General features: G+C 37.9%; 1 protein-coding gene across 3 annotated transcripts in view; it reads right to left on the reverse strand.

The window, feature by feature from the left end:
• Positions 1-355: 355 nt before the first annotated feature.
• The window catches only part of DNAJC13 (DnaJ heat shock protein family (Hsp40) member C13), a 120964-nt gene continuing 106275 nt past the window's right edge, over positions 356-15044 (reverse strand). The window contains exons 51-58 of one of the 3 annotated variants that reach the window (XR_004265025.1): positions 14886-14928; positions 14372-14545; positions 12591-12770; positions 12095-12235; positions 10044-10187; positions 7631-7730; positions 2094-2202; positions 356-1203 (exon numbers count right to left, since the gene is read on the reverse strand). Coding sequence is in view for 2 of the 3 variants with exons in the window: in XM_032266534.1 (XP_032122425.1) it covers positions 1097-1203; positions 7631-7730; positions 10044-10187; positions 12095-12235; positions 12591-12770; positions 14372-14545; positions 14886-14928 (889 nt within the window). In the remaining variant the exon portion in view is untranslated. The remainder of the gene's footprint in view (positions 1204-2093; positions 2203-7630; positions 7731-10043; positions 10188-12094; positions 12236-12590; positions 12771-14371; positions 14546-14885; positions 14929-15044) is intronic. The other 2 variants (XM_032266534.1, XM_032266543.1) reach the window with 2 other exon arrangements.

The raw sequence follows: 15044 nt of genomic DNA on the forward strand, positions 1-15044 counted from the left end.
TTTATGGTTTCTTGCAGCTTGCAGTCACACTAGAAAATCTATGTGCTGAGAGTTGCTATTTGAAAAATCTTCTGGCTATTTAGTTGTCTCTTAAAAAATACTAATGTTACATTAATTCACACATTATTAACAGCCTGACCCATTCCTGAATGTTGTATGAAACATAAATGAGATGCTGTCTGTGTATGGCAACTTAGATGTGGCTGAAATATTAAAGTTTGGAATGATTAGATATGTCAATGCAGCTGTCTGTATGAGGAGATACAAATGTAAGATAGTCTGTTTAATACTTCATCTGTCTTAGAAATAAAGATATGAGGTCTTCAAAGGGAAAGATTAAACTAGAACAGATATATATCATTAACAAAGCAGTCAATTCCCTTTATTTTTAAAATTTTATGTACACATATGAATGATCTGTATAATATACATTCAATATAGAAAGCTTTATATATTTGATAGTGTATAGAACATTTCACAATTACACGAATCTCTTACATAACATCTTGACATCCACTTTGAAATTTTTTTGCACAAGCTCCTTTTCATTCAATTTGGTAAAGCCAGTTATACATACTAACGTGTACTGTGAGCTTTCAGGTTAATGATTGAGGATACCAGTGAAGGGGTGCAGGGACAACAGAACCTAATAGTCTTGGATGGTGGGAGGAGGATGGCCACATAGACTTGATGCAGGAGAAGAAACTATTCTTTCCTGGGGAAGTCACTTAGCCCAATTTTTGTTGACTGTAGCTCAACCCTACAGTCATGCTAATTCAAAAAAAAAAATTACAAAAACTAGGAGGAAAGTTTTGTCTTTTTGATTCACAGTTTTGTAAACAGGAACAAAATGTGCTTACATACACCAAGAAAAAAAAATTCTCGTGTACCCACTTACGTTGATCCACAGAGTGCTTTCTTATAATGTGATACAATTACAATCACTGACTTTTTTCCTAAAAATATATTTATAGAAAAAGGAATAACACTGTCATGAAACCAGGAGAAAGGCAGTAAGAATTTGCTTCGACATATCAGCTGGAGGAATGTGGACTCGGCACTGGCCTTTCAGCGTTTATTGTCTCTTGTGAATATTTCAAGTCTGATAGCCAACGTCACCTGCCTCATGGTCTACAGGAGGTGGCAGGTTAGACATGACTGATGTGGATGTACCTGCAGTAAGGTAGCCAGCAACTCCAGGTCCTGCAAGAGAAAAAGGAAAGCACACACTTCTAGAGAGAGAGTCTAGTGCAAACACTGACCTTTATAATAATGTCAGAACCTGCTCAGGCACTCCATCACATGAAACTAATAATCTATTTCGATGACCTAAATGTACACCTATACCTTAACAGCTACATGGTACTATTTTCACGTTTGCCCATACTATAGACTAGAAATTGTTTCAAAATGTATGCTGGACAGTAACACTGGTGTGGAAATATGGAAAAACAATTTTCCTTCTTACATTTGGAAAGTTCAGTCTTTCAAAAAATTCTGAGCACTGAAAAGAGCTATGTCAAATGGAAAAAATGGAAACAGACAAAAGAAACTACACTCAGCCCATCCAAAAGTCCCGTGATGAAATTCAACATAAACACTTCTGTCAACACTCTAGCCTATTTTCATTTGGTGCAAAGAAATGCTATTGTAACAACACCAAATGAACAAGGGTTGCTACACCAAGGACTCTGAGAAAGAAAAGGCAGGCTCTGGACATCCATCTGTCACAGGATAAAACAAGAATGCTATGTGAAAGGGTACTGATATTTTAGTCTTCTATTTCTCCCTTGATTCTAACAGTTTCTATTGCATGAAAATGCCATATATGCCAGCATTTATCGAGATGTGTTCTCTAGGCATATTAATGGCTTTAGCCCTCTAGAGTTTAAACATTGCATAAACATTTAATTACACCTCAGAAGCACTGCACAAACTAACAAGTACTTGCAAGGGACAATGTCGCATAATATTGCATACTTAGCAATAGTTTTAGCTGAAATTGTAGGAAACAAGGCAAACAACTAAACATTGAAGGGTTAGGACTAGAAAGGCAGTGGGAATGGCATGCATTTAGCAAAATGTTTCTCTACCTGCTTCAGAGAGCTACACAGAAGTTAGCAAGCTGCCTGGCAGAGCGGATCTAAAGCCCGCTCCTGAGGTGAAGGGGGCTGCTGCCAGTTAGAAGGGAAGGAGAGACACCTGAGGGGAAAAAAGAAATATAAGCAGCAAGGGAAGTTGTGAGGAACTGCAAACAGCAGAGTAGTTTGATGAAGGCAGAAATAGGGATTGGTGGAGGACAAAAAGCCACCATTCAGATTCATCTTGTTTTGACGGTAAAAGTACTGTACTGTGGATATGAAATGGCTTATTCAGACACATGGGCAGAGATGACTCAGCCTGTGTGAGCTGTAATTGAAGCCAATCAGAGTGCCCAGCTACTTGGAACGCGGTACTTATAAAAACCTTGTACTAGTAGAACTTACAAAAAAAATTTCCCCTTTTTAAGGTACTGTGGGGCCTGCATCTATCAACTCCTGCCTTGAGCCAATCAGGATGCCAGCCTTTTCAGTCTGCTCATGGGAAAAGGCCACCAGGTCAGCAACCCCCCACTGGCAACGCAGTTCAGAGCTATAGCAGCACCCTGTGATCATTTCCCACCCATCATCATTTTCTGAACTTTAGTCTGTAGCATGATTACCGCAAAACCATGCAGCAGGTCTCATCAAAGAAGTAACCCTTAACAGTAAGACCTCAAACACTCCAGACTGTGTGGTTTCTAAGCAATTGATTGTGGGCTCAACTTGGTTCTTATCAAAATAGGTTCTAAGACCAAACCATGAATGAAGCAGTTCTCAAACTGTGTGCTGAGGCATGCTGGAGTACTGCTGGATAATTATTCCCTTCGCCCATCTTTGTGTGTGTGCTTTTAAGAGATGGCAGTCTCGCTATGCTGCCTTGAACTCCTGGGCTCAAGCAACTCCCCTGTCCGGACCTCAAACTCCTAGGCTCAAGTGATCTTCCCACCCCAGACTACTGAGTAGTCGGACTCAGCCTGTCCACATGGACCAGAAGGGCGTGCCACATTGCCCAGCTAACTGCTGGGTATTTTAAATTTGAAACACAGTGCCATCTGCTGACTACCATACAAACAACTACTTTCGAGTTGTCTTGCAATAACTTCATAAACTTATTAGGTATTTTTAGCACCATTATTTGCCTCTTTAGGAAAGGCAAATCAAAATCAATTTCTGGAGAGTTCTACAAAGTTTGAGATGTTCTCCCCAGGCCCCTGGCCTCTCCTTGAGGATGTGTCTGGTTTCCTGGGGCTAAAAGGTGTCACCTGGTCATTAGCATGGAAAAGAGCAGTTGTGTTCTCTCCAAAGAAAGATGGGAAGAGCAGGGGGTGCCAGGAATGGACATGTGGCAAGGTTTCACAAGGCTGGACTTCAGAGAAATAAGATGAAAAATTTACAAAGAATCCCACAGAACTGAATTGGCTACCATGATAAAGTATATACATCAAAAGTTCATCACCAATTCTAGCTCCTAAAAGCATCTTCACCCTGGCCTCTGTTCCTTTTCCTGTTGTTCCTTCTTTTGCTACTGATTTTCTAGGTGAGGTAATTTGAGGATTTTCACTGTTGAAATTATTTTTATGGGGCCCTGAACTGTCAGCACCAAGCTATTCCAGAACCTAATAAATGGCTAAGTAATCAAGGGCCCTGGATAATGAGCAACCACAATTTACATGCATGATAGGAAAAATTCCACTGAGGAACTTTTAAATAAGCATTTATCATAAAACAAAATAATATGCCAGGCTAGAGAACGTATGGAAGTATGTAGTCTGATTTATCAACATTGAATAATCCTACCTAGGGCTTTAAAATTTTCCCAAATCTTGAGCATGTGACTGAATGACATTTATTCAGCAGCCAGAGAGAAGAAAATGTACTTTTGGTCATTTTGATCTTACTTTGAAGTGGTAATTCACTCCTTTATCTTTCCCCATGTCCTAAACAAAATCCACCTAACTTGCCAAACTCACCTAAAAATAACAGTTAGAAGAAAGGATTGATGATGTGTGTTGTCACCGCACCCTGATTTCAATGATTACAGAAGGGTGGGTACAATCTGTATCTTCTGAAGTTTGGGAGTAGCACAGAGTACACTTTAATTAAATGCAATTCCAATTAAACACAACACTACAAATTCCTGGAGTTCCACATCATGGTATTTTATCATTATTAGAACTACATGCCCCTTTTATCAAACACATGATGCACAATACATCAATGAAAAGCTCAAACACAAAAAACATTTGGCGACTCAAGCAATGAGCACACATCAATCCAACTAGCGGTAAATTTACCTAATTATCTCTTAATTTGCCTATATCATTTGTAGAGGAGGATGTGGGCCTCACATCTTATATACTACACTTTCAGGCAGAGAGCAAGAGTTAGGAGCTTTAACTTTTGAAATGGAGTTAGTTTTTTCATTTTTAATATAATCTAATTTTTTTTTTTTTTTTTTTTTTTTGAGACAAAGTGTTGCTCTGTTGCCCACGCTGGAGTGTGGAATTGCAAACTCAGCTCACTGCAACCTCTGCCTCCTAGGCTCAAGAAAGCCTCCTGAGTACCTGGGACTACAGGCATGCACCACCATGCCTGGCTGAATTTTTGTATTTTTTTTGTAGAGATGGGGTCTTGCTGTGTTGCCCAGACTGGTCTGGAAGTCCTGGACTCAAGTCGTCTGCCCACTTTGGCCTCCAAAGTTGCTGGTATCACAGACATGAGCCACTGCACCCAGCAAGTTAGTCCTTTCAAACAGGACAGACTAGAGCTGATGAAAAATCTCAATCAACTAACATCAGTACAAAAGAGCATCCCAGATTGATAACGTGCCCAGAATTTCACAATTCTGGGGCCAACGATGCTTATAGCTTGTTCAGACTGTTCTACATGGACATGTCTGCAGGCTTCAGTAATACCTTCTGAAAGACCCATTATCCCCAAATCCCTTCCCAGTAGGGTTTTATACCATCTTCCCACTTGGCCAGGCCTGTACAGAACTTGCTGCCCTTTAAGGCAGCCCAGGAATGAGAGCTTTTCTTTTTCCCTAACCTTCCAACCCCTTCACAAACACTTTTCATATCTTATTCAGAAGGCACCCCACAGATCCAGGTAAAAGAAAGGCACAGACAAGAAGCTTTTTACTCCCTGTACCTTTTCCCTGTAGTTACTAGAGCATGTGGATGGGAGTGAGGACCAAATGAAGTCCAGGTCTCTGAAGATAAACCCCTACTTCTTCTGGATTCTAACCACAGACCTTTTGGTTCACACTGTCAGTAAGTAAAGGACACATGTTTTTTATTTCATCAAGTCAAAGAATGCTAGGTAAGACAGAACTAAAAGAATTAGAAGAGGCTTTATAATCTACACATTACTATTCTTCAGGGCCAATTTATTCTTAGTTAAGAAAAATAAAGCTGGACATGTACAGTGGCTCACACCTATAATCCCAGGATTTGGGAGTACAATGACCTCATTTGAGGTCAAGAGTCCGAGACCAGCCTGGCAATGCACACCTGTAATTCCAGCTATCTGGGGGGCCAAGGCATGAGAATCACTTGAATGAAGGTTGCAGTGAACTGAGATCATGCTGTAGCACTCCAGCCTGGTCAACAGAGCAAGACTCCATCTCAAAAAAAAAAAAAAAAAAAAAAGGCCAGGCATGGTGGCATGAGCCTATAATCCCAGCACCTTGGGAGGCCAACGTGGGCAGACCACCTACGAGTCAGGAGTTTGAAACCAGCCTCTACTAAAAACACAAAAATCAGCCGGGCATGGTGGTGCATGCCTGTCATCCCAACTACTTGGGAAGCTGAGGCAGGAGAATGGCTTGAATCTAGGAGGCAGGGGTTGTAGTGAGCCAAGATTGTGCCATTTAACTCCAGCCTGTGCAACAGAGCCAGACTCTGTTGCAAGAAAAAAAAAAGAAGGAGGCCAGGTGTGCTGGCTCATGCCTGTAATCCCAGCACTTTGGGAGGCTGAGGTGGCTGGACTACCTGAGGTCAGGTGTTCGAGACCAGCCTGACATGGCAAAATCCTGTCTCTACTAAAAAAAAATAAAATAAAATAAAAATTAGCTGGGTGTGGTGGTGCACACCTGTAAGCTACTTGGGAAGCTGAGGCAGGAGAATCGCTTGAATCCAGGAGGCAGAGGTTGCGCCACTGCACTCCAGCCTGAGTGAGAGCGCAAGACTCTGTCTCAAAATAAATAAATGAATAAAAATAAGGCAGATTTTTTTTTTTTCAATCATACCATCCTATACACAAAGTAACTAATGTAATGCCATGAAAATGTTGTTTGTAAACTTTTGGACAAAGTTTTTAGAGTGCGTATGAGAACAAACTCCTACTTAGAAGCTACAGCTTTAAGACCAAATCTGAAAAGAGATATGGGATAGACTAAGACCACACACTAGGTATTTTTCTCCATATATATGAGGGGCAGGGGATGAAAAAATTAAAATGAAAACCTATGACACTGTTCTGAATAGGACATGACCTGCAACCAAAGCACTGCATGTTTATAAAATTTAGGACTCTGCTCCAACTTTTGGAGTGTTAATATTAGAGGTCATGGTGAAGAGAAAAAGGGTCACACCGAGTTTAAAATTAAAGCCAGGCAGAACTTCCTCCAAAGTCCTTACTTTTGAATATTCAAGGTCGAGTCTTCATGATTTTATAAACTTCTATACTAGCAATCAAGATTATAAAAACAATTACAATGGCTTAGAAATGCTGGGTGATAATTTTTTTCTCTTAATCTCTGGTTTATCTTAGTTTATCATCTCTTGTTAGGAGAGAATGCAGGGCTGATATATTTTTATATACTACCATTTCAGGCAGACAGCAAGAAGCGCCTCATATTCCTAAGGTTAATTTCAAATTCAAAACTTTTATACGAGACAAGATATTGCCTCTTTAGCACTCAGCAATAGTCTGACTTTCTTATGTTGAAGCCTATATGAAAATGACTATTCCACAATTATGCAATGAGTGTGTCAAACATTCTGAGTTTTAAACATAAGATCTTTTGAAACCAAAGCAGTAAAACATGCTTTCATTCATGATACCTACAGATTCCACCCCATAAAATTCACACCCTAATTATTTACCAAAACCAAAAATGAACCACTGGAAACTTAGGAGAATCTCTTTTACATATAATTATATATATTTGGAGCTTTAATCTGTTATTCTGACAGATATGGAACAATGATATGTTTCTGATATTGATATTCCTCAGCAGATATTCATTCTCTTTACAAGATAAACACTTTAATACAGACATACTCCAAATATAGTCTATAACCCAATTAATTTGATCAAAACTGAACAAAATACATGGCTTTAGGCAGTGCCAATTCAACATAACAGTTTGCATGCTATATAAAGCTAAAACCTGAGGTCTACTACATGCTCATAGCACCTCCAAGAAAGGTCAGCTAGTAGCCTAGGAAACACTCTGAATACAACTTTAAGTCTATTTAGGGCAAAAAGAAGGTCCAAGTGGCTTCTGCCAGGTGTCTTACAATAACCAATTAGGTATGGCTTACCTGTGAGGTATCCTGCTGTTTGTGACTCAGAAATGAACAAATCATGTTTCTGATCTTTGAAGGCACTCCAGACTGAAGAACGACATAGGATTTCATTCACCTAGGAAAGTAAAGCAAGCCCTTTGAACATAAAATAAAGGACTGGATGTTGGAACACAAAAAGAAAAACCAACTTCCAAAGCCACAAGGAAGGCAGCCAATGAGGAAAGACCCAAATATGCAGCAACAACTAGCATTCATCAAACACTCCATAGCAGGCCCTGTGTCAGACACATCTCATTAAAGGAGACCCAAAGAGGTCCTCAAGTCAGTCGTCCCTTTAAAGCTGACTCTATTATTTGAACCTACAATTACTGACATATGTAATCCAAGCAGAAAGATTCCTATGCAGAGTATTTTCTTTTGACAGTAATAGATGACTGACAGTGATGGGCTGATGAGCTATTCCCAAGGAAGGAGTTTGGGGAGAAGATACTGCCAAGTTGAGCTAAAACTTACAGCAGTCTTTCAAATTATAAGCTGTGACCTAAAGAGGTTTACGAAACAATCAGGAGGGTTGTGAACAGCATGCTTGAAAAAACTGGTTAATACAGAAAGCATCAGAGTATCATAAGTAAAATGGGTACTATTCTTTGAAATACATACACATATGTGTATAAATAATACATATGTGGGAATGTGCACTAAACTAAGATGAAAGACATTTCTGTGTGACACTAACGAATGTTCAGGAAATACCAACTTAGTGACATCAATGTTCTTATCAAATAATTATCAAGCACCTCTTAATGTGGTAGGCACAGTGAACACAAAGATGAAAAAGACTATCTCTGAACAGTCTGTCAGACTATCTAGTAGGGGAAACAGTGTCAAATAATTTTGTGGTAAGAATTAAAGTAAGGTTATACATGGGGACCATGTGAGTCCAAGGGAGGGGGCACCTGCTCCAGCCTTGGAAAGAGGCAAGAGTGGAAGTGATTAGCTGTAAAGCTGGTAAAGTAGTTTCCTATTTGGAAACTACTATAGGTCCTTCCTCCCCTCCCTTGGGTGTGGAAAGTGGATGTCAAGATTACTTTGCTAATTTCATTACCAGGAATCCTGAGGCAAGTCAAGGACAAGACAACTGCCTGCAAGTGGTGCAGGAGAGCCTTTGCTTGGCATTTAGAATACTCATAGGCAAAAACCAAGAAAATACTTTTAAAAACACACCAGATAATGACTACAGCAATATATGCTGCCTCTCTTAATATCATTTTAAATCACTTAAATGATCATACTGATAGAATGACAATGGCATGAAAAATGTTTCTTTACTGGAAACATACAAATTCAGTAAATTCACTACAGGAAAGCTGTAGCTGAAGTCAATTAAAAGCTATACAACATTAGTAAGGGAAACAACCCAAACGTCTATCAATAGATGAATTAATAAACAAATGGGAGCCTTTACATACAATGATGTATTTAGACATAAACATGAAGCATCGATAACATGGATGACACTTAAAAACATCTAAGTGACAAGACAGACACAAAGGGTCACATACTCCGATTCTATTTATATGAAATATGCAGAAGAGGTAAATCCAGGGACAGAAAACAGATTGGTGGGTGCCAAACGCTGGGAGGAGGAGGAAAGGGAGAGTAGCTGCTGAATGGGTACAGGGTTCATGAAAATGTTTAGTAACTAGTTATGGTGGTATTTGCACAACACTGTTAATGTCCTAACTGCCAATTAACTGTTCACTGTAAAATAGTTAATTTTATGCTATGTAAATTTCATCTCAATAAAAAGAAATGAGCATTAGTAGATGGGGCTACATAGTAACACTGAATGAGGAATTCCTTAGAGGCAAAAATAAAAGTAAAACCTGGGAGGAAAATTAAATTACTGAACAGGCCCAAAGTCAGCAAATACATGCAGGTGAAATACATTAATACACATAGGAAAAACAAAGTCACAATAAAAGGGGGGAAAAAAGCCCTATTTTATAAGCACCAGAAAGAGGAAATGAAAACAAAAATGATGTTCTATATCTTTTAAAATGGCATTATGGGATAGTTAATGAATTTGGTTATTACTACCCATGAGTAACTCCTAGAGCTGAAAGTTAATCTTAACCAGCACTAAATGCTGCATATCCTATGCTAAAGGTTTCCAGCATTTTCTTCCGGAAATGTACAACATGCCATCACTGTACAGAAGAATCCTCCTGAATAACTACTGAGTATATGATTTATGCTTTTTCGTCAGTTATGACGCAGGTATGCAAGTTCATCCTTGGTCTTTGGCTCTTCTCCAGTTACAGCCAACATAACCATATCTGTAAGTGGAACTTGGACGGTACATGGATCATCCATAGCCAAGACCCTGGCTTTTAGGATACCAAAAGTTGCCTCTATGCAGACTCACCTGTTCTCCATACTGCAAACTTCGAGTCATTGCCTTGAGAGCTTTAACAATCTGAGCCTTAGTGGCTGCTGGGCTGTCCAGATTTTCAAGGCCAATGCCTTCGAGTAATTTTAAGAGGTATGGGACCAAATCTGCTTTCAAAGCCTAAAAGAAACATTAAGCATATATAAACAAACAGGAAAAAATGCAAATAAACTACTGAAGAAATAATTTTACCCCTTGGACCATACCTGGAAGGCAGCCTGTTGCACCATACTCTTATGCCATATACAGATTTAAGTATCTAATGATACTTTTATTTAATAAGATCTTATTCTGTGCCATCAATCATTCTAAATGCTATATATCTATTATTTTATTCAATCTTCCATACACCTAATGAGGTAGGCACTATTATCATTACAGATGGAATAATCAATGCACAGAGAGGGGAAAATATATTCAAAATCACAGACCTGGGCAGTACTAAAATATGTATTTAGAGCCAGAAAATATAGAACCTAGGCTTTTAGTCCCTCTATTGGGCTGCCTGCTCTAGTAACACTGTACTAATAGGCAACAATCTCTGAAATATATTAGTATTTTTTCATATTTTCTTCAAACATCAATCTTTGTGGTCATCGTACATTTCATATCAGCCTTATAAAAGCTAAATAATCATCTAGTATCACAATTTTTACTATCCATTCTGAAACTCAGAGGGAACAGGTAGAAATAAAAGACATTCAGTGAGTGCACCTTTTTTTCAGGTACTGTTCTCATAACAACCCTCTGAGATAGTCATAACCTTATTTTACAGATGAGGAATCTGAGCATTTTAAGGTTAGATATCATGTCTGAGGTCACAGAGCCATCAAGTGGTAGTACCAACTCCTATTGTTTCCTACACATCAAACTCGTCAAGCCAGTCATAAGTCTGAACCTCAGAGCATCTAATATCTCCTTGAGATGTACCCAACAGCTCTATTTGCCTCAATGAGGGGCCAGCAGTAAAGGCTGAGGGGCTGAGAGAATGATAATAAAGATGCAGGGCCTTATATTCTGGCTAAGGATAGCAGATGTCACTTAGTCATCTGGCACGTAATGGGAAACTACTGAATGCTTTTTAAGATGAAGAATGGCTCAGTTATACTTCAGAACTCTATTTAAATACTTTACTCTTTTTTATTGTATGTATTTATGAGAAGTGATGTGACGACACAAGCATACGATGCGGAGTAATTAAATTAAGCTAATCAGCATATCTACCATTACAAATACTTTCCTGTGGAAACATTTAAAATTTACTCTTACCAATTTTGAAATATACAATGTATTATTAACTACAGTCACCATACTGCAATAGATCTTAAGCCTTATTGTTCCTAACAGCAACTTTGTACTTTTTAAACCAGCATTTTCACATTCTCCCCACCCTCCGCCTCTGGTAATCACCATTCTACTCTTTGCTTCTATGAGTTTGTTTTACACTCCATTTACAAGTCAGATCTTGTGATATTTGTTCTTTGAGTTACATTTTAGAAAGATCGCTTTTGCAAGTTTTTAAATTTGTATCTTTTTTTGTTCCTTTAACATCTATCTACATGGATATTCAACAAGTCGTGCTTCCATTAGGTGGACAGTCTCTTTGAAAAAAGCAATAAATGTATTGGCAGGTTTCTTAAATATGACTTAATAAAGGAATAAATAAACACAGTAAATTTTTCCAAAAAGGATGAAGCACATTTTACAAAACAAGCTAAGCAAGCTAAGCTAAACTAATGGCACAATGGATAGCCAAAATTTAAATTTCATACACCATAAAAGCACTCTCAAGTTGGTAAGACTGTTGGCAGCTGCCCCACTTTTCTTTATGTGTATATATACACACACATATTATACACACTACTGTATGTCTATGTACATATAAATTATAAAATTGTGCACATACAAATTCACAAGTTAACTTTCACCAACCCTGAGTCAAGGAAACCAAATCAGTACCAAGTAAGTAAAAATCTATTTGGCATGTTTGCTTTCCTAAAATAGTGCTAAATCTAGAAGTCGCTTACTTGTGCTACTAATTCACTCTGCTCCTTCTGAAACATTCGATTAATTGTTTCACAGGCTAGACCAACAGTATCTGCTCGCTTTTTCATTCCATTCATCAGTGGGCCAATGGTCTCTAAAGATGCCATGGCTCGAACACATAGCTAAGTGAACAAAAGAGAAGGTTACTTGTAGAGTAGCAATATTTATATAACATGGTAAATACCGTAACAAAATGAGTAAAAAAGAATCCCTTACTTTCAGCTTAATAATGAACTGAACCAAATTCAATCTTCTATTAATTATATCATCTAAACTTGTATTTATCAAATAAATAAGTACATCTAAACTGGTATTTATCAAAACTATTTGTTCTGGTAACCCAGAACTAATAAAATACCATGTGGTTCATATGCAAAAAGACACATGGCAGAAAGGGGATTTTTATAATACATCAGTCAAGAAGATGGTACAGATAAATTCTGGAGCTTATAAGCTACTAAGTGGACTCATCAATACCTCATTTTCAGACAAGACATGGATAACCCGAATGGCACTCTTAGGAATGGCATTGTTCCTATGATTCATCGCCTGGATAACTTTGGGAAGATGGCCCAGTGGTGGCACCTGATCTGCCAGCTGAGGTTGTGCATTGAAGAGACACACTGTTGCCATTGTTAAGGTTTCCAGGGTTTCTCCCTGCAGGTGTAAAACAAACAAACAAAATAAAATGAACTATAAATTTATCATATAGTCCTAAATATCAAATGTAAGTATTTGGTGTTCAAAACGAGGGATTCAAAAGTTCTAAGTGCTGATAATTAAAAATGGATTCACGAATCCTAAGAGAATGAACTTCTCATTTTCTTTGATAAAAGGCATGAATCCATGAAGAACTTTAAGAATGTGCTATTTTAATCTAAGCAGGATTTCACTAGGTTAGGTATACTAATTTCTATTGCAGGTTTAGGAGATCATGTCCCAAATGATATTACTAGAAATTTTTAGACAATGTTGCAGGTATGTTTCTGTCAGAACAATGATCCAGGAGAATGCAGAACTAGTGAAATGTTTTTCCCAGTTTCATTAAAAATCCTACTGTTTAACATGTCTGGCTCCCACAAAGCACTTTCTATTGTGGATAACAGACCTTCAGCTTATATCACTAGATGCACACATCTAGAACCATAATAAAATGCATCTTAAATTAACATTAAAATTGGAATGTGTCCAAAAAGAAAGGTGATATAGGAGGAAACTGCTATGCGCTTTCCTTAAGTTTTGGCTTATGAGGACTGCATTTTCCAAGCAAACTATGTATTAGTAAAAATCCTATTAGAGTAACATGACTATGGAAAGTAACACTAGTAAATACTCGGCAAACTAATCATGTTTCTAAAATATGTTTTATTAAGCTAATGATAATAACTAATAACTTCTAAGCACTTGAAATGTGCCATACATTAAGTATTCTATATATATTAAGTAAGTAGAACCTCAGCCTCAGAGGTGGGTGCTATGATTATTCTATAAATGCAGCAACTGAGGCTGTCATGAGGTATTGCCCAAGATCACAGAGCTGGTCAGTGGTATGGCTGGGACTGAGTTCCAGGACCATCTAAAACACAACTCAGGCTCCTAATCACCTTATTCCGTAGCCAGCCTAATTCAATGACAATCATGTAGGCCAATTATCTTCAATCTCAACAAAATATTAAAACTTCTGAAAACAAAAAACGCTTTGAAAAGCAAAATCTTATATACTATCAGGGTATCTGGCTTGTCAAACCAAGACCAAGGCTACCTTCTCACTTACTTCTGCTTCCCTGCTAGCCTCAGGTTTTGAGCACAGGTACAGGATTCAACCACACAGTTACTATTCTTCTGTCAAATTCTTTGACTAGGGTTATTCCTGCCATATACACAAAGTGGAGTGAAGCACATGTCCAAGCAGAACACCATCTCAGAGGAAAACTGAACGTTTCGGTTTCTCCTTAAAATTACACATTCATTAGAATGTACAGTAAAAACCTTTTAAAGCTTCTTTAATTGTTAGAAATAGCATCCTCTCAATATAGATATCTCTAACTTTGGTTCACAAACATACTAAAGAGCTTCACTTTTGAACATGGCTGGCAAAAAAAATGATTAAGGGGCATATGTGAATTTAAATGCGGCTGCTAAACAGAAAGAGATGGCCAATTCCTAAGTCATGGTCTTTGTGAATAAGGTTGTAAGAGACACACCATCAGTCTAGTTAACAAAGTCTTTGAAATGTTTTGCTGATGACTCGAGCTTACATGAGGATTGTTCTTCTCTAGGAGCTCAGTCAATTTTTCTAATAGTGCAATAAGAAATTCTCTAGGCTTTCTTAGAACCCAGGCTGGTTGTGCAATAAAGATCCTCAAGAAGACGCCTCCAACAGCAAGTTCACCCTCTGCTTCTCCAAACACCACAGCAAAATCTTCAGGCAACTTTAAATAGAGAAAGAATGACAGTCAAGTCACTTAATAATCTTGAAGCTAGAAATGCACACCATATTAAAGAATTGTTTATAATGTTAACCAGTCTACAAATAGCCATTAATATAATCAAATTATGAGTTTTATTTTTTCCTAATAAAGTTCAGAAGTGGTGTTGTTCTTACTAACTTCAAAAGTTTAAATACTCCAATTTGTATGTTTGAAGCCTTATTTTCCAGGGGGAATATCCAAGAGTCTTAATTACAAAGTAGTTATAAGTTGGCATTAAACTGACTCAGTAAGAACTTAACTAAATCAACAGAAAATAGACGTAAATTAAAGTATATTTTACCTTCCAGTTTGCTTCAGGGTTGTCCTGCTGATTTTTAAAGTGCCTTGGGGAAGAAAAGGGATGGATATCAAACTTCAGTACAAAATACATTTTCATTAATCTTTAGCATAAGTTTTAGAGGTGACAGGCACAGTAAGAAATGTTTGCCCTTCCCAGTGA

Source organism: Sapajus apella, unplaced genomic scaffold (genome assembly GCF_009761245.1).
Source record: "Sapajus apella isolate SASKATOON/1434 unplaced genomic scaffold, GSC_monkey_1.0 scaffold4, whole genome shotgun sequence".
Taxonomy (NCBI): Eukaryota; Metazoa; Chordata; class Mammalia; order Primates; family Cebidae; genus Sapajus; species Sapajus apella.